The sequence below is a fragment of the Oncorhynchus mykiss genome, chromosome 17 (genome assembly GCF_013265735.2).
Source record: "Oncorhynchus mykiss isolate Arlee chromosome 17, USDA_OmykA_1.1, whole genome shotgun sequence".
Lineage (NCBI taxonomy): Eukaryota > Metazoa > Chordata > Actinopteri > Salmoniformes > Salmonidae > Oncorhynchus > Oncorhynchus mykiss.
This window is the reverse complement of record NC_048581.1, coordinates 48,270,162-48,292,153: the sequence shown is the minus strand read 5'-3', so window position 1 is coordinate 48,292,153 and position 21,992 is coordinate 48,270,162. Positions and strand designations below refer to the sequence as shown.

Genomic DNA, 21,992 nt, shown 5'->3' with positions numbered 1-21,992 from the left:
ACAATTTTCATCCGGATGTCAAAATACCGCCCCCTATCCCAAAGAAGTTAAACAGCAATCACTAATACAGAGAGGCTGCTGCCTACATACAGACTTGAAATCATTGGCCACTTTAATAAATGGATCACTAGTCACTTGAATAATGCCACTTGAATAATGTTTACATATCTTGCATTACTCATCCCATATGTATATACTGTATTTTATACCATATATTACATCTTACCTATGCCGCTCAGTCATTGCTCATCCATATATTTATATGTATATATTCTTATTCCATCCCTTACCTAGATTTGTGTGTATTAGGTAGTTGTTGTGGAATTGTTAGATTACTTGTTAGATATTGCTGCACTGTCGGAACTAGAAGCACAAGCATTCCGCTACACTGGCAGTAACATCTGCTAACCATGTGTATGTGACCAATAACATTTGATTTGATATGATTTGATTTAAAGAGCAGGTTTTCCCAGTGTTGCGTACACTCAGTGGCAACATCGACTTTGGGGAAAACTTCGGGTTGTTGACTTGAATCGTTCTATGTGGATACTTGCAAATAGCCCTCAGAAAGGAGGTGGGTCGTAAATCTGACAATAAAAATAAATCTGCTTCAACCTGACTGACAATTGCGAAGTTGTATCCAGATACATTTTCGTTCTGCATTTGGGGCTCGGTGGATTTTAAAATGTATTTGGTTTGGACTGATGTTTTCTCTCACCCGTTGTGGGCGGTATCGACGGTGATTTTGGGACTTATCTTGCGATCACAGCGGAGAGGGTCGTGGGATCCGCGCGCCTGTCTGGTGCAACTGAAGGGCAAGACAGCCATAGTTACTGGAGCTAACACAGGTAACTGTTTTGTATGGTGCCACTTGGCATGGGCTATATACTTGTTTTGCTTGGACAGGCTTATCCAATCAATTTGATTCAATAATTATATTTATCCACCAAGTGCACAGACAAAAACTCTTAACTGTCTGGTGCAACTGAAGGGCAAGACAGCCATAGTTACTGGAGCTAACACAGGTAACTGTTTTGTATGGTGCCACTTGGCATGGGCTATATACTTGTTTTGCTTGGACAGGCTTATCCAATCAATTTGATTCAATAATTATATTTATCCACCAAGTGCACAGACAAAAACTCTTAACCAAATGGTAATACAACAAAATCTAAAGACTATTTAAATCATAATTGGTAACCCACTGGGCACAGACGTCAATTCAGCATCTATATTCACTTTGGTTGAACTTCATCTAAAGGATGTGGAAACAACTATGATTTAACCAGTGTTTGTCCAGTGGGGAAATACCTCTTGACATTACGCATTTCCCTCACTTTTCACCCTCCAGCCCGCACTCAAAATGTCTCAAATAGATTTCGGATTTTAGTTAATGGCATGCTTTTGGAATCTCGCTTTTGAAGAAAGTGAGAGTTCTCCTGTATGTCCACATGTTTTTGTCCGTGAGAGAGCGTTTCCATTCATTTTAAACTCTACTGACAGTTTTGCATTTTAGCTAATGTGCCCTCTCTGGTATTGACACGCGCGCTCTAGCCAGCACGGCGCAGATATGCGCACATACAGCCTACATTTATGAGATTATTATGGACAAAAGTGCGAGATTATTTTTTATTTGTCAAATGGCAGCCAAACATCGATTAGCATGTCACCAGAAAAAGACCCTTGATATTTATTGGAAAAAAGCATCAAGCTCCTTGCTATAATGGCACATTATTTTGTGAGAAAACCATCAGTAGAGTTGAAAATGCGATGGAAACCGATTTAACTTGTCTTTTTTATTCGGTTCATGGGAATTCGTATTTTTATGTTCACTACGTCATCACGCACAGCCTTTCGTCTGCAACGAATCAATTTGATGGAAACAAGTCTCTAGTGGGAAAATGTGCATATTGTTTTTATGCGGATTTTAGAATATTCAGCATGGAAATCTGTCACCAATTGGATGGAAATGTAGCTATAGCCACAAAAAGATCCCACCTTGTCTAGCATATTTTGTTTTGCCGACATTTGGAACGATTACCAAGTTTCCCGACACATTTGCTGTTTCCATCAGGCCTGTCATCACATTTTTTTTTATCCAACATGTACTTTACTTTGGTTATAAACCAGGTTTCCATCCAACCTTTATGCAAGTAAAGTACACTGCTAAACAAATGTCACAATAGGCCTGATGGAAACATCACATTTAAAGGTAAACTTTTCAAAATGTTGACAAAACAAAATATTTCAAAAGGTGGGATCTTTTTGTGATAATGCGAACACATCCTCATTTGAACATTGCCCCTTATTTAAATTGTATTTGTGAGTGTTTATTTCTATGTATATTTTATTCCGGGAACCTGCTTAACTTACATTATTCATATCAGAGTTGAAAATCAAATGAAAGCTATTTAACTTGTATTTTTTATTAGATAAATGGGAATTTAACCACAAAAGTTATTTTTTAATGTGCACTTTGTCATCACGCACAGCCTTTTGTCCACAACAAGTCAATTTGATGGAAACATCTCTGGTGGTAAAATGCGCATATTACAGATAAATGCAGATTTTTGAATATTTGCATTAAAATCTGTCATCAATTGGATGGAAGCCGAGCTATAGACAAACACTTGGAACAATAGCTGTGCATGTCAGTTAGCTCAGAACTCAGAAGTGCCAAGTTTCATGTGAAGGAAACTGTCACGAGGTGGAAACGTGACATGTTATTTGTAACTAGGATGAGCATGCATAGTGAAGTGAAGACCAAACAGAAGGACAAGTTTCAGCATTTAATAAATAATAGGGCATGGTTTACAAGTTCACCTTTTCAGCAGTGGCCTTTCTCACTGGGCCAGGAATATTTACAAAACATGCAATTTCAAATGACAAACAATCAAAGTAACAAAAAGGCACAGGAGATGGTGCAGCCCAGGAGGTAGGTCCAGCTTGGAAACTCCCAATACTCCACTTCCCCCATGATCGCGGAAACAACCATACCTCTGGACTGCATGCCCTCCTGTAGACAGTCGCATCTAAAACAGAAAGGAAGAAGGCTTAAATCGGAGAGGAAGAGGCAAGCGAGAGGTTTTGCTCAGGCCAAAATCTGTCCATGAAAAATAAGCCCACAAAGTGAGGCGCTGTTTGGGTGCGGGGAGTTAGAACGAGTCTAAGGGCCTGTGACTGACAGTGGTCCTAAAAAATATATTAGAACACTAGGTAAACATTTTTCAATATTAAATTATTAACCTTTCATCATTAATATAATAACTTATTTACAATGTACTAATAAAACTACTCGCAACAGAAGAAGGAGGTGAGCAGCATTGTGTGGAATGACATGTCAGTTGGCATAATTGCAGGTACTGAAATGCATTAAGGACAGGAATGTGATTCTCCAGTCAGGAAAAATCTCACTTGACACAGAGACAGCCAGTATCAGAGCCTTAAAGGAAGAGATGCAGGGTCTTAGAGATGGAAGGGAGTCTCTCTTGTCTGAGGCAACATTGTCTCTCTTGTCTGAGGCAACATTGATTGCTACACAAATGATTGTTGCACCTCAATTTAGAAAGGAACACAGCCGCCAGAGTAAAAGGAAGAGATTCCATGATGAGACCTCTCAAGAGGAGACAGACAGCTTAGGACAGTGCAGCAAATGTGTTTCAGAACACAGTGTTTTTTACTGCTATGGACAACATCATAAGTGACTTGGACACTAGGTTCCACACCACTGCAAAGATTGTAGAATAATTTTCTTCTGTTCTGAAAGTTGGGCAGATTAGTGAGGATAAAGTCCCTTCTGTGTGCCAACCACTGATCATGAAGTATTCCAGAGATCTTACAACCGAGTTTCAAAATGAAGTAAGACACCTGAACACTGTATATTCTGCCACTTTCCCCCCTAACCTGTCCCCTCTTGGTCTCCTGAATGCAATTTGTAAGATGCAGCTGCAAAGCATTGTTGGAGAAGTGTGCATTGCTTTACTTATATTTTGCACACTGCCTGTGACTGTTGTGGTGGCCGCAGAGTTTTCAGTAAGCTAAACTGATTCAAAAAAACTATTTGAGGTCCACTATGTCCCAGGACAGGCTTTGCAGTCTTGCCATGCTGTCCATTGAAAGTCAGTTAGCTAGAAAGCTGGACTTCAAATATTTGATCAGTGACTTTGCTAGCAAGAAGGCTCGGCGCTGGGCTCTTGGTGAGTACGGCTGAGCAAGGGCCAGTGATAACTGTTAAATGGCTGTAGATATTGGATCACTACACACATGATGCCCACAGGCTGAGAACAGACGGAGAACAAGATCTATCTCAAAGTAATGGCTGGATTGCCATACAATTTGTTGTGCACAATCAAGATCCAAGGTGGAAGATACCTGTTGATTTGGTGACCACTTGACCTTTCCTCTAGCGCCACCATCAGGCCTTTTCATTTCCATTTTGTTCTCCATTTCCACTTTTATTTTCTAGTTGCTATGTATACTTAGTTCAAAAATCGGCTGCTGATTTTATTATTTTGTTTGTTATATAATTCTATAGATGATAATGTTAATTTATTTTAATTGAAGAGGTTAATGTTAAGTTATATTTATTTTAAGTTATTCATTAATGTTAAGAGAATTTTCCATTCAAGAATTGTACCATTAAAATGACATTTAGACTGTAAAAGATGTCCTTTAGCACATTTCTTATAGAGGTTATCAGTCTTGCATCAAATAGTGAATTCCACTGTATGCAGAATCTTGCATGCATGTCTGCACAGTGTTATATTTTCACAACTCACTGTCAGTAAATATTGTACAGTAAATATTGGACTACAAGAGAGTTGCAAGCCTGCAAAGGTAGAGTTATTTAAAGCTTTGAATGGGTCGATTGGGTTCTGGAGGTGTTTGGTTACAGCAATTGCTCAGGGTTGGTGTGGCCTGTGGTGGTGCCCAATGTGATATCTTTTCATGGAGCCCAAAATCCCTGGCGGCGCCCCTGCCAGTGAGTGTCGAATTTGGTCAACAAAAAAATGTAATTGCTCATTTGTTACGTGAGACTTATTTGATCAAACAGACATTTCGTAATGGTTAGGTTGTTAAGAATGCACTGATATAAGTGGACGCACTTGGAATTACGGCAACTTATATATCGGACAATAACGGAGTTGTGCCTGTTGCCATAAAGATACATGTATGACTCATGGATATAGCCCATTTTAACATGGATATTGCCATTGAGGGCTTCCACCATTTGAAAAGTAGTCAACTGGGTGGGGAGCCTACAAGTTGGGAGCAATCAGACAATAAAGAAGAGGAAAATCTACTACGTTAAAATGGCGCTGCCCATGCAGTCACAGACACTATAATGACACAGATACAAAGATGAGACCTCTATCTATCTCTGGCCTGTTCACACACGTATATGCCCTGTCATTGGCTCGAATGGCCCCACCTGATCTCGCCTCCCTTCTATCTTTGAGGACTTGTATTCCCATTAATTTGACTATCTTGTCAATATAATAGACAATCTTTGCTTAAATACAATTCAGCAAACATACAATTAACCGATGAGATTGCTTGGAGAGTTAACAAGTCAATCAGTCACACCTGTTACAAAACTCCTGTCTTTTACAGCTTTTGCACACAGACAGAAATGTCAGTCAGACAAGCAGGCGGGCACACCACAGGAGGTTGGTGGCACCTAATTGGGGAAACGGGCTCGTGTTAATGACTGAAGCGGAATCAGTGGAATGGTATCAAATAATCAAACACATGGTTTCCATGTGTTTGATGCCATTCCATTAGCTTCGTTTCGGACATTATTATAAGCTGTTCTACCCTCAACAGCCTCCTGTGGCGTACACACAAGCAGTTCCCTGTTTGATTGCAGTCTGAGCAAATGCTCTTGAACTTTGTTTTGTCCTGCTGAGTGTCTTTATCACTAACGTCAACTCACTCACTTTTGTTCATCGCCTTGGTCCGTACAATTGACCTTATTTTAGCGCCAAGAAAATGTCATACTTCCAGATCAACTGTAATGTCAATACCATTGTAAAGCACAATGCCCTTTCATGCCGAGACCGCCACGCTGCCCGTTTCTGCATGATTCAAGAAGGCAGTGAGCTCCGTTGTGTATTTAAAAAAATGGCGGGTGGGAAAGCGAAAGTAATGCGTGGGAGTGAGAAGGAGAGATGTTCTGTGGTAAAACTGCTTTTTTTCACTCGATCTGTCCCAACTTATCACCTTATCACCTCCAAAATGTAAATAAAACACTATACAAGTTTATATAATGTGTCATTACATACCTATTTGAAGGTTTGTGTCGAATTTGGAATCAGGTTTAGGGCAGTGCTAAAGTGATCTTCAGAAGTTAACAGCGGCTTTCAGAGTCATGATCGTTTGCAGTGATGACACAAAGAATTACTTGGTATCCCCCCTTACCCCCGTCACGGTCCATTTCTTGTTTTAAAGACAAAAGACATAAATAGTTGCTTTATGCGTGCGGTACATTACGGCATGAACGTCACGATGTAACAAAGGGTCCGTTTTTTCAACTTTTCTCCAATACTATAGAGACAATACCATGTCGATCAACACTTGAATAGAAACGCAGTTCACACCCCAGATTTTGAAGTCAACACAGTCCCATTAGTTTTCTTTGCAGCCTCGTTTGAATGTCACGGTTGCGCACATTTGCACAGAATGGGGGGAGTTTACGTTAACCCTGTTAACCTCCCTCCCTCTACTCCCATAATCCCGTTTTCTCATTCCCTTTCCCCCGTCTTTCTGTTTCTCGTTCTCTTTTTCTACCACTCCCACTCTTTCCCTCTCTCATTCTACTTCTTCTTTCTCTATCTCATTTTCTCCCTAACTCCTTTCCTTTTACACCCCACCCCCACCACCTCACCTATCACACTCTCAGGGATAGGGAAGTTCATTGCCCTTGACTTTGCCCTGCGCGGGACTCGTGTTATCATGGCGTGCCGGAGCGAGGCTCGCGGTAGCGTCGCCCTGCATGAGATCCGTAAGCGGAGTGGGAATGCGGACGTGCACCTGCGTCTGGTGAACACCTCGTCCCTGGCGTCGGTGAGGGCGTTCGCAGAGGGCGTCCTGCGAGAGGAGAAGGAGCTCCACATACTGGTCAACAACGCCGGAGCTTCAGGTGGGCATCGGATCCAGATTAGCCTGGAATACACACTTAGGCTGGAATCCACACTGAATATCGTTCACAATTTATTACTGTTCCAGTGAAGGAGCTCTCTCCACATCCTGGTCGACAATGCCAGGGCTTCAGGTGGACATTGGTTCCAGAGTCAGTTATAGCCTGAAATCCACACTGAATATCACTCACTACATTTTCAATATTCACCTGAAGCAGAACCGTCATGAAAAGGAGCGATATTCACTCTGGATTCCAGGCTAAGATGCAGGTAACCATGGGTGGACATCAACAGCCGTCACACTAGTGTGATCAACTAGGTTTGAATCAAGAGTGTCTACACGCCATAAGACTGAAGACTGGGCATGAGGAGAGTTAATGCAAGTATTTAGGTCTTGGGTAAGATTACCAAAGCACGGGAGTCAGTACACAACAAGAATGTCCATGAGACGAACAGCTTTGCTTGATTGATAATAACGATGGTAACATGCCATTCCACCCAATTACAATTTGGCTTACAAATTCCCATTCATTATCTATGTCTGTTTGCGACATGCACATCCTTTTGTGCCCAAAGTAAAATGCATTCACAGCATTTCTTATCACATATTTTAGTAATGCTTTCTGTATTTAAAATACATATTTTCAAATATGTATGGATGTGCCTTGGTTTGATTATATTGTGTCTGCACACAGGCTTGCCTAGAGATATCACCTCAGATGGGCTAGAGGTGTCCTTCGCTACCAACCATGTGGGCCCTTTCCTCCTCACCAACTTGCTTCTGGGTAAGATACAACCTATCCCACTAATACCTCACCCTGCTGTAAGGCTGGAGCTCTGTGTGCAACTACTGCAGTGTTACACAGGCCACGGCTATAGGCTTATTATACAAAATATGTTCCTATACACTCTTAGACAAAAGTGTTTCTCAAAGGGTTCTTCCGCTGTCCCCATCGGAGATCCCTTTAGGGTTCCAAGTACAGTGCCTATCAGGTTTCAGGTAAGACCGAAGTGCAGACTGCTGAAGTAACAATGTTTATTGCAAAAAACAGGGGCAGGCAAACGACGGGCAGGCAGGGGTCGATAATCCAAAGTAGTGGGGCCAAGGTACAGGGTGGCAGGCAGGCCCAGGGTCAGGTCAGGCAGAGGTTGGAATTCTAGATTAGGGGCAAAGGCACCGGACAGCAGGCAGGCTCAAAGTCAGGACAGGCAAGGGTAAAAACCAGAAGGATGAGGAAAAAGCGAGACAGAGGAAAAGCAGGTGCTGAGACAAACCGCTGGTTGACTTGAGCAAACAAGATGAACTGGCACAGACAGACAGAAAACACAGGTATAAATACCCAGGGGATACGTGGGGAAGATGAGCGACATCTGGAGGGGGGTGGAGACAAGTACAAGGACAGGTGAAACAGATCAGGGCGTGACAGTGCCATGAAAAAGTATTTGCCCCCTTTCTGTGTTTTATCAATTTTTGAAAATTTTTGATACTGAATGTTATCAGATCTTCAACCATAATCTAACATTAGATAAAGGGAACCTGAGTGAACAAATAACACAGCAATTACGTACTTATTTCATAAACAAACAAACACCCAATGCGAAAAAGTAATTGCCCCCTTATACTCAATAACTGGTGCCACCTTTAGCTGCATTGACTCCATCCAAACGGTTCTTGGAGTTGTTAATCAGTCTCTCACATCACTGTGGAGGAATTTTCTCCCACTCTTGCATGCAGAATTGCTTTATTTCCTGACACATCTCAATTGGGATTAGGTCTGATCTTTGCTTACTGTCAAGCATGGTGGTGGTAGTGTGACAGTTTGGGGATTTTCATATATATATGTTTTATTGAACCTTTATTTAACTAGGCAAGTCAGTTAAGCACAAATTCTTACTTACAATGATGGCCTACCCCGGCGACGCTGGTACAATTGTGCGCCGCCCTATGTGACTCCCAATCACAGTCGGATGTGATAAAGCCTGGATTTGAACCAGAGACTGTAGTGACACCTCTTGCACTGCAATGCAGTGTCTTAGACCACTATGCCACTCAGGATGCTTTGTTGCCTCAGGACCCGGACGACTTGCCTTAATAGAAGGAACCATGAATTCTGCTCTGTATCAGATAATTCTACAGGAGAATGTCAGGTCATCTGTCTGTGAGCTGAAGCTGAAGCGCAGCTGGGTCATGCAGCAAGACAGTGATGCAAAACACACAATCAAGTCTACATGAACATTGTTCTGGGACATGGTAAAGTCCATGGAGAATAAGAGCACCTCCTCGCAGCTGCCCACTGCTCTGAGGCTAGGAAACACTGTCACCACCGATAAACCCACTAATTGAGCATTCTAATAAGCATTTCTCTACGGCTGGCCATGCTTTCCACCTGGCTACCCCTACCCCGGTCAACTGCCAGGCACCCTCCACAGCAACCCGCCAAAGCCCCCACCATTTCTCCTTCACCCAAATCCAGATAGCTGATGTTCTGAAAGAGCTGCAAAATCTGGACCCCTACAAATCAGCCGGGCTAGGCAATCTGGACCCTCTCTTTCTAAAATGATCTGCCAAAATTGTTGCAACCCCTATAACTAGCCTGTTCAACCTCTCTTTCGTATCGTCTGAGATTCTCAAAGATTGGAAAGCTGCCGCGGTCATCCCCCTCTTTAAAGGGGGTGACACTCTAGACCCAAACTGCTACAGACCTATATCTATCCTACCCTGTCTTTCTAAGGTCTTCGAAAGCCAAGTAAACAAACAGATTACTGACCATTTCGAATCCCACCGTACCTTCTCCGCTATGCAATCTGGTTTCCGAGCTGGTAATGGGTGCACCTCAGCCACGCTCAAGGTCCTAAACGACATCACAACCGCCATCGATAAAAGACAATACTGTGCAGCCGTATTCATCAACCTGGCCAAGGCTTTGGACTCTGTCAATCACCTCATTCTTATTGGCAGACTCGATAGCCTTGGTTTCTCAAATGATTGCCTCGTCTGGTTTACCAACTACTTCTCTGATAGAGTTCAGTGTGTCAAATCAATGATGTCGCTCTTGCTGCTGGTGATTCTCTGATCCACCTCTACGCTGACGACACCATTCTGTATAATTCCTGCCCCTCTTTGGACACTGTGTTAACTAACCTCCAGACGAGCTTCAATGCCATACAACTCTCCATTCATTCAATCCCTGCCCGCACCTGCCCGCCCATCCAGCATCACTACTCTGGACGGCTCTGACTTAGAATACGTGGTGTCATGACGTTGCCCTCTTTGGGTACAGCAAGCCCCATCCTCCTCTCCCTGCCTCCCCTTGCCTCCTTCAACTAGGCTGCTGTGGTCAGAGAGTGAGGATCTCCTTTTGGCCACACAGTATAGAGATAGAGTGAAGTTTCATAGAGAACAAAGGAATTTCTTCCACCTCACAGAACTTGAGGTCCGAACAACGTTTATGTTCCGGAGAAGGTATAAAAGATCGGTGAAGAATCCAGCTACGAACTGGTCCGTTTGTTACAACTTGGGGAAGCTCATGGGAGACAGTGCGGCCACATTACCATAATGCTGTTTACATAATAGCCTCAGATATGAGATTTACATCTAATTGTTGTATAAGATGAATGAGTGAGGATGATACTGTTTGTAAAATTGTGTAATGTGATTTTGGACTGTTTAATGAAGGAAACTCCAATTCCCTTTTGAGTTTAACTAAATCAGAGGACCGCCCATGAGCCGGCATCCTGGGACAGCCCCTTTTCTGCAATTCCGAATAAAACCCAACTTTGAGAAATTCTAAGTAGACCATGTTTCTCTCAATCACGGGAGGAGAAAGGTTGTAGACCATTGCTGAATCTTTTAACCATACCACGTGGTTAAACTCTTAGACTATCGATACCGACAGAATAAGAACAAGTCTTTGATATGAATTACTAGTCTGCAGCTAGGAATTCGGTATCATTGAACACGAAGAACGACAACTGCCGAAATATCCATTATATATATATATATATATATATATATATATATATATATATATACAGTGCCTTGCGAAAGTATTCGGCCCCCTTGAACTTTGCGACCTTTTGCCACATTTCAGGCTTCAAACATAAAGATATAAAACTGTATTTTTTGTGAAGAATCAACAACAAGTGGGACACAATCATGAAGTGGAACAACATTTATTGGATATTTCAAACTTTTTTAACAAATCAAAAACTGAAAAATTGGGCGTGCAAAATTATTTAGCCCCCTTAAGTTTATACTTTGTAGTGCCACCTTTTGCTGCGATTACAGCTGTAAGTCGCTTGGGGTATGTCTCTATCAGTTTTGCACATCGAGAGACTGAAATTTTTTCCCATTCCTCCTTGCAAAACAGCTCGAGCTCAGTGAGGTTGGATGGAGAGCATTTGTGAACAGCAGTTTTCAGTTCTTTCCACAGATTCTCGATTGGATTCAGGTCTGGACTTTGACTTGGCCATTCTAACACCTGGATATGTTTATTTTTGAACCATTCCACTGTAGATTTTGCTTTATGTTTTGGATCATTGTCTTGTTGGAAGACAAATCTCCGTCCCAGTCTCAGGTCTTTTGCAGACTCCATCAGGTTTTCTTCCAGAATGGTCCTGTATTTGGCTCCATCCATCTTCCCATCAATTTTAACCATCTTCCCTGTCCCTGCTGAAGAAAAGCAGGCCCAAACCATGATGCTGCCACCACCATGTTTGACAGTGGGGATGGTGTGTTCAGTATGATGAGCTGTGTTGCTTTTACGCCAAACATAACGTTTTGCATTGTTGCCAAAAAGTTCAATTTTGGTTTCATCTGACCAGAGCACCTTCTTCCACATGTTTGGTGTGTCTCCCAGGTGGCTTGTGGCAAACTTTAAACAACACTTTTTATGGATATCTTTAAGAAATGGCTTTCTTCTTGCCACTCTTCCATAAAGGCCAGATTTGTGCAATATACGACTGATTGTTGTCCTATGGACAGAGTCTCCCACCTCAGCTGTAGATCTCTGCAGTTCATCCAGAGTGATCATGGGCCTCTTGGCTGCATCTCTGATCAGTCTTCTCCTTGTATGAGCTGAAAGTTTAGAGGGACGGCCAGGTCTTGGTAGATTTGCAGTGGTTTGATACTCCTTCCATTTCAATATTATCGCTTGCACAGTGCTCCTTGGGATGTTTAAAGCTTGGGAAATATTTTTGTATCCAAATCCGGCTTTAAACTTCTTCACAACAGTATCTCGGACCTGCCTGGTGTGTTCCTTGTTCTTCATGATGCTCTCTGCGCTTTTAACGGACCTCTGAGACTATCACAGTGCAGGTGCATTTATACGGAGACTTGATTACACACAGGTGGATTGTATTTATCATCATTAGTCATTTAGGTCAACATTGGATCATTCGTGTATATATATATATATATGTATGTATATGTGTGTGTGTGTGTATATGAGAGAGAGAGAGAGATCCGAAACTAACTTTTCAACAAAGATCCCGACGACACACTGAGTGTAAATATATATATTGATTGCAATTGTTCCCGAATGAGTGAGCGTTCATGTGCAAAGGATTGTTAGGATCAATTGTTATAATGATCAACTTTGTAGTGTCTCATCTTAGTCGACCCCCACTTCCCCTTTGTCTGAAAGGTTATATTGGGAAATTATAACTTTGTAATCTGAATATTTTCCTTGGTGCCCCGACTTCCTACTTAATTACAGTTACATGATTAATCAGTTTTATCGCGTAATACTAATTACAGAGAATCTTTGATAAAAACTACGTCTTCAATTTAATGATAGTAAAGTGGACAAAAACAAATACCTAGGTGTCTGGTTAAACTGTAAACTCTCCTTCCAGACTCACATTAAGCATCTCCAATCCAATATTAAATCTAGAATCGGCTTCCTATTTCGCAACAAAGCATCCTTCACTCATGCTGCCAAACATACCCTCGTAAAACTGACCATCCTACCGATCCTTGACTTCAGCGATGTCATCTATAAAATAGCCTCCATCAGACTGCATCCGATTTGTTGAGTAGTGTATCACAGTGCTATCCGTTTTGTCACCAAAACCCCATACACTACCCACCGCTGCGACCTGTACGCTCTCGTTGGTTTGCCCTCGCTTCATACTCGTCGCCAAACCCACTGGCTACAGGTTGTCTACAAGTCTTTGCTAGGTAAAGCCCCGCCTTATCTCAGCTCACTGGTCACCATAGCAGCACCCACACGTAGCACGCGCTCCAGCAGGTATATCTCACTGGTCACCCCCAAAGCCAGTTCTCTGCTGCCAATGACTGGAACGAACTGCAAAAATCACTGAAGCTGGAGACTCACATCTCCCTCGCTAGCTTTAAGCACCAGCTGTCAGAGCAGCTTACCGATCACTGCACCTGTACATAGCCCATCTGTAAACAGTCCATCTATCTACCTCATCCCCATACTGTATTTATTTATCTTGCTCCTTTTCACCCCAGTATCTCTACTTGCACATTCATCTTCTGCACATCTACCATTCCAGTGTTTTTAATTGCTATATTGTAATTACTTCGCCACCATGGCCTATTTATTGCCTTAACTCCCTTATCTTACCTCATTTGCAATCACTGTATATATACTTTTTTTTCCTACTGTATTATTGACTGTATGTTTTGTTTATTCCATGTGTAACTCTGTGTTGTTGTATGTGTTGAATTGCTATGCTTTATCTTGGCCAGGTCGCAGTTGTAAATGAGAACTTGTTCTCAACTTGCCTACCTGGTTAAATAAAGGTGAAATTTAAAAAAATAACATGGTTAAAAAACAACAAATATGAAGTTGGCATAGTCAAAGTCCAGACTTAATTGTTGTTGTGGTAGGACTTGAAACGAGCAGTTCATGCTTGAAAACCCACAAACGTTGTTGAGCTAAAGCAGTTCTGCATGCTAAAGTCCTCCACAGCGATCTGAGAAACTGATTAACAACTACAGGAAGCATTTGGTTGGAGTCATTGCAGCTAAAGGTGGCACAACCAGTTATTGAGCGTAAAGGGGCTTTTTTACACAGGGGAATTGGGTGTGGCAGAACTTTGTTCATTAAATCAATAAAAATTGTTATCATTTTTGTTATTTGTAAACTTAGGTTCCCTTTATCTTAATAGGTTTTGGTTGAAGATCTGAATCAGTATCAAAAATATTCAAAAATTGAGAAAATCAGAAAGAGGAAACATACTTTTTCACTGCACTGTAGAACCCTCTGTGGAAAGGGTTCTTCATGGAACCCAAAATGCTTCTACTTGGAACCAAAAGGGTTTCACCTGGAACCAAAAAAGTTTATTCAAAGGGTTCTACTATGGGGACAGCCGAATAACCATTTCCGGTTCTACAGTAGATAGCACCTTTTTTCCAAGAGTGTATTCTAGTGCTGTATTTTGTGAGTGTTATAACAAATATGAAGTTTACCTGTTTTATATCTACTCAACCAGTAGGTTACTGTGTGTAACATTGTCCCAGTTATCTCACGTTACGTTCTACACTTTACTACTCTTCTATCACCTCTCCTCCCTCCATCCCCCCCGTTCCCCTTTCTCCCTCCTCTTACTCTCCTTTTCCTCCCCCTCTCCCCTCCGTCCAGACCTGCTGAAGCAATCCGCACCGGCACGCATCGTCAACGTGTCATCCATGAACCACTGGAAGGGTATGGTCGACTTCTCGCACTTCAAAGGCAAGAACCTGGGCTACACTATGGACAGTGTGTACAACCACACCAAGCTGCACAACGTCATCTGCACTAACGAGCTGGCGCGAAGGCTACAGGGAACAGGTGGGTATGAAGGCCTGGGACAGTATTAGTAAAGCATCTCAGAGTAGGAGTGTTGATGGCATCTGGTTTAGCTATTCGATTATCAAATTCTTGTTTAGAGCACATAGTAGCCATACTTATTTTACAGCTGCTAAAACAACTGTATTAGTAGATGAGGAACATTTTTCAATGAGCATCCTTTCTGAGTGGTCTTGAAAGGGGGAATATGGTGATGTAATGAAATGCACCAAATGTCTTCTTTGGAGCTGCTGGAGATGGAGTTTCCCCATGTGTGTCAGACTTCCCATGAAATCAGATTCCTGGTAAAGGAGGGACATGGATTTCTGGGCTTTTGTGTGGTTTATAATCTCTTCTGTGTGAACGTGCGTGTGTGTGTGCGTGTGTGCGTGTGTGTGTCTCACAGGGGTGACAGCTAACTCCGTCCACCCCGGGTTGGTGATGACAGAAATTATGAGACACTATAACTTCATGGTTAGGTTCCTCTTCAACATGATCGGAATCTTCTTCTTCAAGGTGAACATTTTGAATCATAACACCCTGGTGAAAATCATTCATACAGTACATTGTTTACCACTTTATTTTACCATCCTGTTTCAGCTGGTATTATTAAGTGAGAAACCATTTCTGGCACTTATATGTTATTATGTAATAATTATCATTTTATGCAGTAGTTTCCAAATGACAAGTAAATAGTGTACTGTGAAATGAAGTTGTAATCAATATTTTATTTTTGTCTGAACTAAAAGAGCGAAAGGCTGGGATTCATTCAAAGATGCATTTCAGCGGTGCACAAATGACAACACACCTTTAAAAGGCAATCTCCCTGCTTTTTGTGGATATCACATTAATGTGCTTGTCGACATCGCTCCTTTGGCTAAATTCCGGAAAAAGTGTGTTTCTGAGACGGTCTGTAGTTGGGAAGAAAATGTGTGAGATATAAAGATTTGTTATTGTTATGGTCCTGGTTGTAACATGTATTGGAACAGGATGTGTTAGGTCTCACTTCATTCACAATTGAACTAAAGAGACTTACTGCACCAGACAACCGACAGTGTGCTTTTTAAAGATCATTTCCAGCTGAGCCAGTTTAACCAATGATATTTTGTACAGATAAGTATAAAGAGGTTGTGGCGCTTAACTACTGTATGACTCTTTCAACATGCCACTGAAAAGGTTGAAAGCTGCAATTCATTTTATGTTACCTGAAACTACTGAAGAGTAATTCAAAGCCATTTGCAAACATTGGATGCTTTGCATATACAACTTTGAACCTCTTTGACCATCTGAGGCTCAGTGTTCTTGTTTCAAACACACATTACACCGTCTATAGAGGGATAGTTTACTCAGATTTACCACTTACTTTGGCTGTAGTTGATTCAAAAAGGCAGTTTTGGGATATTTAGTCTTCTTTCAACACTTAAAGGCATACTCCTTTATATACTTCCCCAGAGTCCGATTAACTCGTGGATACAAATTGTATGTCTCTGTGTCCAGTATGAAGGAAGCTAGAGGTAGTTTTGTGAGCCAATGCTAATTAGCTAATTAATGTAGACATAGAGAAAACCCGACCCCCGATATAATCTGGGATCCCTTTAAGGCATACATTATGGGAATGATAATCTCAATGATAATCTAATATTTGGCTAAATCTAAATCTGATTAAGTGATTTCTTTTTCATCATTTTTTTTATTTCTATCTTAGAAAAAGACCATAAAAAATCTTTACAAGGTAAAGAAGAAAATCACATTTCTGAATTTAAGCAAGAATAGTCTTTTTTACATTTGAAGAGAGACAACAATTACAGGTCAAACTCCAATAAAGCATATTACTTAATAGCAAATAAACCTGGTAAATATCTTGCAGCTCTCACAAAAAAGGAATACATGCTAAACCAGTTATAATTTTAAAAGAAAGATACAAATGCTGTTATTAGAAATAACAACGTGATTAATGACCATTTTATAAGCTTCTATTAAAATATATTTAAATCCGAATGAAACAGCAGTTGGACGGACCTTATAGCCTTCTTAGACTCAAGAACCGTGAAGCAATTTACAGAAAACAGAGATCGCCCAAAAATAAATATTACATACTGTTAAAACTTTTACCCGGAGAAAAGCACCAGGACTGGTTCGCTTTCCCATAGAATTCTATACAACATTTTGAGACAAAGTAGCACCCCTTTTTACACAAATGACAACACATGTCACTCAATTCAGTACTTATAGTTCTATGTCTCAAACAGTTATTTCAGTTATATTAAAACCAGGAACATCTGGAGAGTCCCCTAATGATTATAGACACAAGTTTAATAAACTGGGACAATTAAATAAAAACAAAGCTAATAAGCAATAGAATGGCAAAAGTCTTACCAGACTTGATAAATATCAATCAGAGGGTTTATTAAAAATAAACAATGACAAAAAACATATTTTATTTCGCCTTTATTTAACCAGGTAGGCAAGTTGAGAACAAGTTCTCATTTACAATTGCGACCTGGCTAAGATAAAGCAAAGCAGTTCGACACATACAACAACACAGAGTTACACATGGAGTAAAACAAACATACAGTCAATAATACAGTAGACAAATAAGTCTATATACAATGTGAGCAAATGAGGTGAGATAAGGGAGGTAAAGGCAAAAAAAAAGGCTATGGTGGTGAAGTAAATACAATATAGCAAGTAAAACACTGGAATGGTAGATTTGCAGTGGAAGAATGTGCAAAGTAGAGATAGAAATAATGGGGTGCAAAGGAGAAAAATAAATAAATACAGTAGGGGGAGAGGTAGTTGTTTGGGCTAAATTATAGATGGGCTATGTACAGGTGCAGTAATCTGTGAGCTGCTCTGACAGCTGGTGCTTAAAGCTAGTGAGGGAGATAAGTGTTTCCAGTTTCAGAGATTTTTGTAGTTCGTTCCAGTCATTGGCAGCAGAGAACTGGAAGGAGAGGCGGCCAAAGGAAGAATTGGTTTTGGGGGTGACCAGAGAGATATACCTGCTGGAGCGTGTGCTACAGGTGGGTGCTGCTATGGTGACCAGCGAGCTGAGAAATACAAGAATATGTTTCAGTTTAATACAATACGTCCAAAAATATATATATAGCTTTATTAATAATGGATGTTGATCCTGAAAAGGCTTTAGACCATCTTAAAAGGCCTTTTTTAAATTCAAAACTTCATAAGCTTTCAACTTTACAGATGAAATAATACATTTAATTCAAATAATATATAAATGTCCTAAATAAAAAATATGCACAAATAATACATTATCTGATGAAATTGCTTTAGAAAGCGGCACAAGACAGGGATGTCCCCTCTCCACCCTCCTGTTTGCACCGGCAATTGAACAGCTTGTAGAAGGAATTAGACAGGACCCATAAGTAACAGGTATTGGTAAATATGAATATAAACTACATTTATTTGTAGATGATCTGATATACCTGACCAATACTGAAAACTCAATGCCCCCTTTGCTAAAAATATTTTCAGAACCCTCTAAAATCCAATTTAAGGGGGAAAAAATTATAATTACAATATGAAAAATAATAACTCAAGCAGTCCTTTAAGTGGACTACAACAAATAAGGATACTTTAATAAGTGACAACAAATATATAAAGATAACTTAATTCCATTACTTAACATATGAAAGCAGATCTAATTAAATTGAACAATCTTCCCATAAATCTTACAGGTAGAATAACCCTCTTCAGAATGGCATGGCTCCCAAAGTGTTTGTATTTATTTTCGGTAATACAAATTACCCCACCGAAGACATTCTTTAAAAAAAGTATACTCTATCATATCAGACTTTATATGGGCAAATAAAATTCATAGAATTGAAAGGAAAGTTTGACATCTTCCTAAATCTGGTGGTTTTAAATTTCCAGACTTGGAATTGTATCAACTCGCTACCCAAGGCTTTTACTTGCGACAGATACTGTAGTTAAGTGCGCTAAAGAGGAACAAGGGGTACATATGCACATGCTCATCCCCAGAATCTTTTACGTGTCTATTTTCAAAGGATAAAGCTAAGAACATTCACAACTTCATAGTTAAGAACACAATAACAATATGGAAGAGAAAAAGAAGCAATGTCACTCCCTAAAAACACAATCCTTTAGCTTTTCAGAATTCACTGATAACAGCATAGAAACTGTAAATGACTTGGTAACCGGAAGTAAATGTATTTCCATTATATAATTAAAATGTATGTAGATATTTTAAAATGCATGCAACTTAAGTTACATATCACAAAATTCTGATTTGAAATCATTTGGACATCAGAGCAACCTTGAGGGAATCTTATTTGAGTCAGAAAAGGATGTTCATGTTATAGGTAAGCCATACAAAACCTTGCAAAGAGCATATTCAGCTGACAATCTCTTTTAAACTATTGGAACCTAGACTTAAAAATAATTGATGTTGGCACAGGATAGAGGGAATGTTGGAGCATAATTAATGAAATGACAGTTAATGAAAATGTACGCTTAACCCAGTATAAACGAATGTATATGTATTCTACAAGAGACAAAATGAACTAATTCTACAGCACAACAGCAGAGTCATGTCTTAAATGTAAAACTAACAATGACTCAATAATCCATACTTTCTGGGTTTTCCTAAAAGTTATGGGCGGAGCTAGAAAGTTGGCTGTCAGAAGTATTACAATGTGAACTTACTTTTAATCCATCTGTCTGCATATTTCAAGACATGTCATATGGGGGTGTAGTGAGATATGGACCGATGGACTGGTGGATGGACTGATTCTCTTCTCATCTAGAAATAAATTATACTAAAAACATGGAAATCAATCGTAATAGAAAATGTAGAAAATCATTAACGCAATAGGAAAATCTAATTATTTATTATTGAAATATTGAAATAGCATGGGTGACTGAGGAAAGACAAATTGATACAATTTAAGGCCATGTGGCCCACTAGGGATAGGGGTGTGAGCATGCGGGTCTGGGCAGATGAAATGTAGTCGTGTTTGTGTGCGTCTGTAAGTTGATGTTTATATCTGGTGTGAATTTTTTTTTTTTTTAATGTTTTTTTTTCTACAAAGAAAATAAATAAATACCTTAATATAATTTGGTTTTCTGAGAAGTATTTTAAATACTTTCAAATATTATTTTATTTTTCTGAGACCTGTATTTGAATATTAAAGAAAATAGTTGCCTTTTAGTTGAAACTCTATATAAGCTATATTCCACTACCTTGAGTATTTCAAAAGTTTGTATTTTAAAATAAACTACAAAATACAATTGTTTTCTGCCCTGGTCTGGTGGGGGACCCAACAAAACAGCGGCACACTACAGAATGAGATGGAAAAAAACAAATCCACTCAATAAACCAGAAGAACAACTGTAAACGCTACCACATGTTGGTAATGAATACAGCATTTATTTCTGTCTCTGGGTTCACATGAACCGTGACAGTGGAATTCGGACTGTTTTGGCTGTATGTGTGTGTGTGCCATCCCACCTTGTAAGAACTGTTGAGTTTGTCCAGAAATAATTCTTAGGGCTCTATTCAATCTGTATTGCTGAATCGTTACAGATTGCACAATAGAAATGTGAAGGTAATTTCCGATTGCGCCGACATATGCAGCGTTTATCTTGAATACAGTCTCCGCTAATGAGGGAACATTGAAATGTAATGGAAATCAAGTTGGAATACTAAATTCAGCGATACAGATTGAATAGAGATCTTAAATCTAAAGACAGAACAAACCAGTGTGAAAAGGAGTAGAGTGTGTGTGTCTGAAAAATTGAATTTCTAGTAGTTTCACAACTCTTTTTCACAGATTTCCCTGAAATCAACAAGGGGAATCTGTCAAAATTCAGTTTCCTTGTCAAAGTTACAAATTAAGGAAGACTTATTTCCTGGCATATCACCAAAACAAAGCACTGCGCTATTGACTGGCAGTTAGGGTATTTACTAGCAGTGGCTGTCTCTTTTATGCAGAGGTGGTTAGTGTGTATGTGTCTTCTTAGGCCAGGATTCAATCTGATCACCGCTTGATCCGTGTTAAAGTGATTGATATTTCCAACTGCGCTGGCATCTGCAGCAATTAATGTGAATGGAGGAACATTGACTTTAAAATGTGCATAACTGACAGCGCAAACAGATTGAATCCCAGCCCTATTACATCACCTTCTCCCATCTCTGTCCACACAGTCTTCTGAGGAAGGGGCAGTGAGCACCATCTACTGTACGGTTGCCATGGAGATGGAGGGAATAACAGGGAAGTACTTTGACAGCGACTGTTCCCTGGGTCTCCCTGCTCCCCTGGCCCGAGACCCCACCCTCGCAGTAAAGGTCTTTGAGTTCTGCGAGAGATTGACATCCAAGTTCTGAGAGAGTGAGAGTTTATCTTCAAGTGTTTTATTCAATAGCAGACAAGTAAAATACAGTGTAAGGTTTTATAATCTATGAAGGATACATATAGTTTTGTGTTTATTTGTGCGTCTTCAGTATTGTAGAGTCCCCTAACAGCTCAGACACACCAATAATGTTTGCCGTAGGTCATGTGATATATTCAGCTGACTGTATTTTCCTTCCCTGTGAGTAGGGACCTGCGTTTTGATTAATCATCTCATATGACCTGGAACTGTAACCTTTTATTTTAAACCTTTTCCATAAATGAGAAGTAGACCAAAAAATGAAAGCAATTGTCAGAGGATGGTGCTGGACCATCTGAGATAAAAAAATAAAAAAATAAAAAATAAGGGGACAGTTGTCATGTGTTGCTGCCGTGCTATGTTGTTGTCGTCTTAGGTCTCTATGTAGTGTTGTCTCTCGTCAGGATGTGTGTTGTCCTATATTATATTTAAAAAAATAATCCTAGCCCCTGCAGGAGGCCTTTTGGTAGGCCATCATTGCAAATAAGTATTTGTTCTTAACTGACTTGTCTAGTTAAATAAAATATAAATGGTTAAAATTCAGGTCATGTGATGTGATTAACCAAAAGACAGGGCCCTAACTATGAGGTGTGTGTGTATGTTAATGCATAGCTGTGTGTGAAGTGGGAATTTTGTCAAACTT

General features: G+C 40.2%; 1 protein-coding gene across 2 annotated transcripts; it reads left to right on the top strand.

Moving 5' to 3' along the window:
- The first annotated feature begins 446 nt into the window (after positions 1-446).
- On the top strand, positions 447-21,732 carry LOC110518894 (retinol dehydrogenase 12-like). 2 transcript variants are annotated; one of them, XM_036950002.1, is made up of 6 exons: positions 448-848; positions 6,902-7,141; positions 7,835-7,924; positions 14,753-14,941; positions 15,345-15,454; positions 21,126-21,732. In XM_036950002.1, exons 1-6 carry the CDS (start codon positions 686-688, stop codon positions 21,303-21,305), a joined length of 972 nt encoding a protein of 323 aa, XP_036805897.1. In that variant the 5' UTR covers positions 448-685; the 3' UTR covers positions 21,306-21,732. The 2 variants fall into 2 exon arrangements, with proteins under 2 accessions (XP_036805898.1, XP_036805897.1); XM_036950003.1 differs by lacking the exon at positions 14,753-14,941 and having other exon boundaries at positions 447-848.
- The last annotated feature ends 260 nt before the right edge of the window (positions 21,733-21,992 follow it).

Excerpts from the sequence above, each read along its gene's own strand:
- LOC110518894 (XM_036950002.1), top strand. The coding sequence starts at position 686 with ATGTATTTGGTTTGGACTGATGTTTTCTCTCACCCGTTGTGGGCGGTA. Across the intron at positions 849-6,901 it reads AGTTACTGGAGCTAACACAG|GGATAGGGAAGTTCATTGCC; the intron begins GTAACTGTTTTG and ends TCACACTCTCAG. Across the intron at positions 14,942-15,344 it reads GCGAAGGCTACAGGGAACAG|GGGTGACAGCTAACTCCGTC; the intron begins GTGGGTATGAAG and ends TGTGTCTCACAG.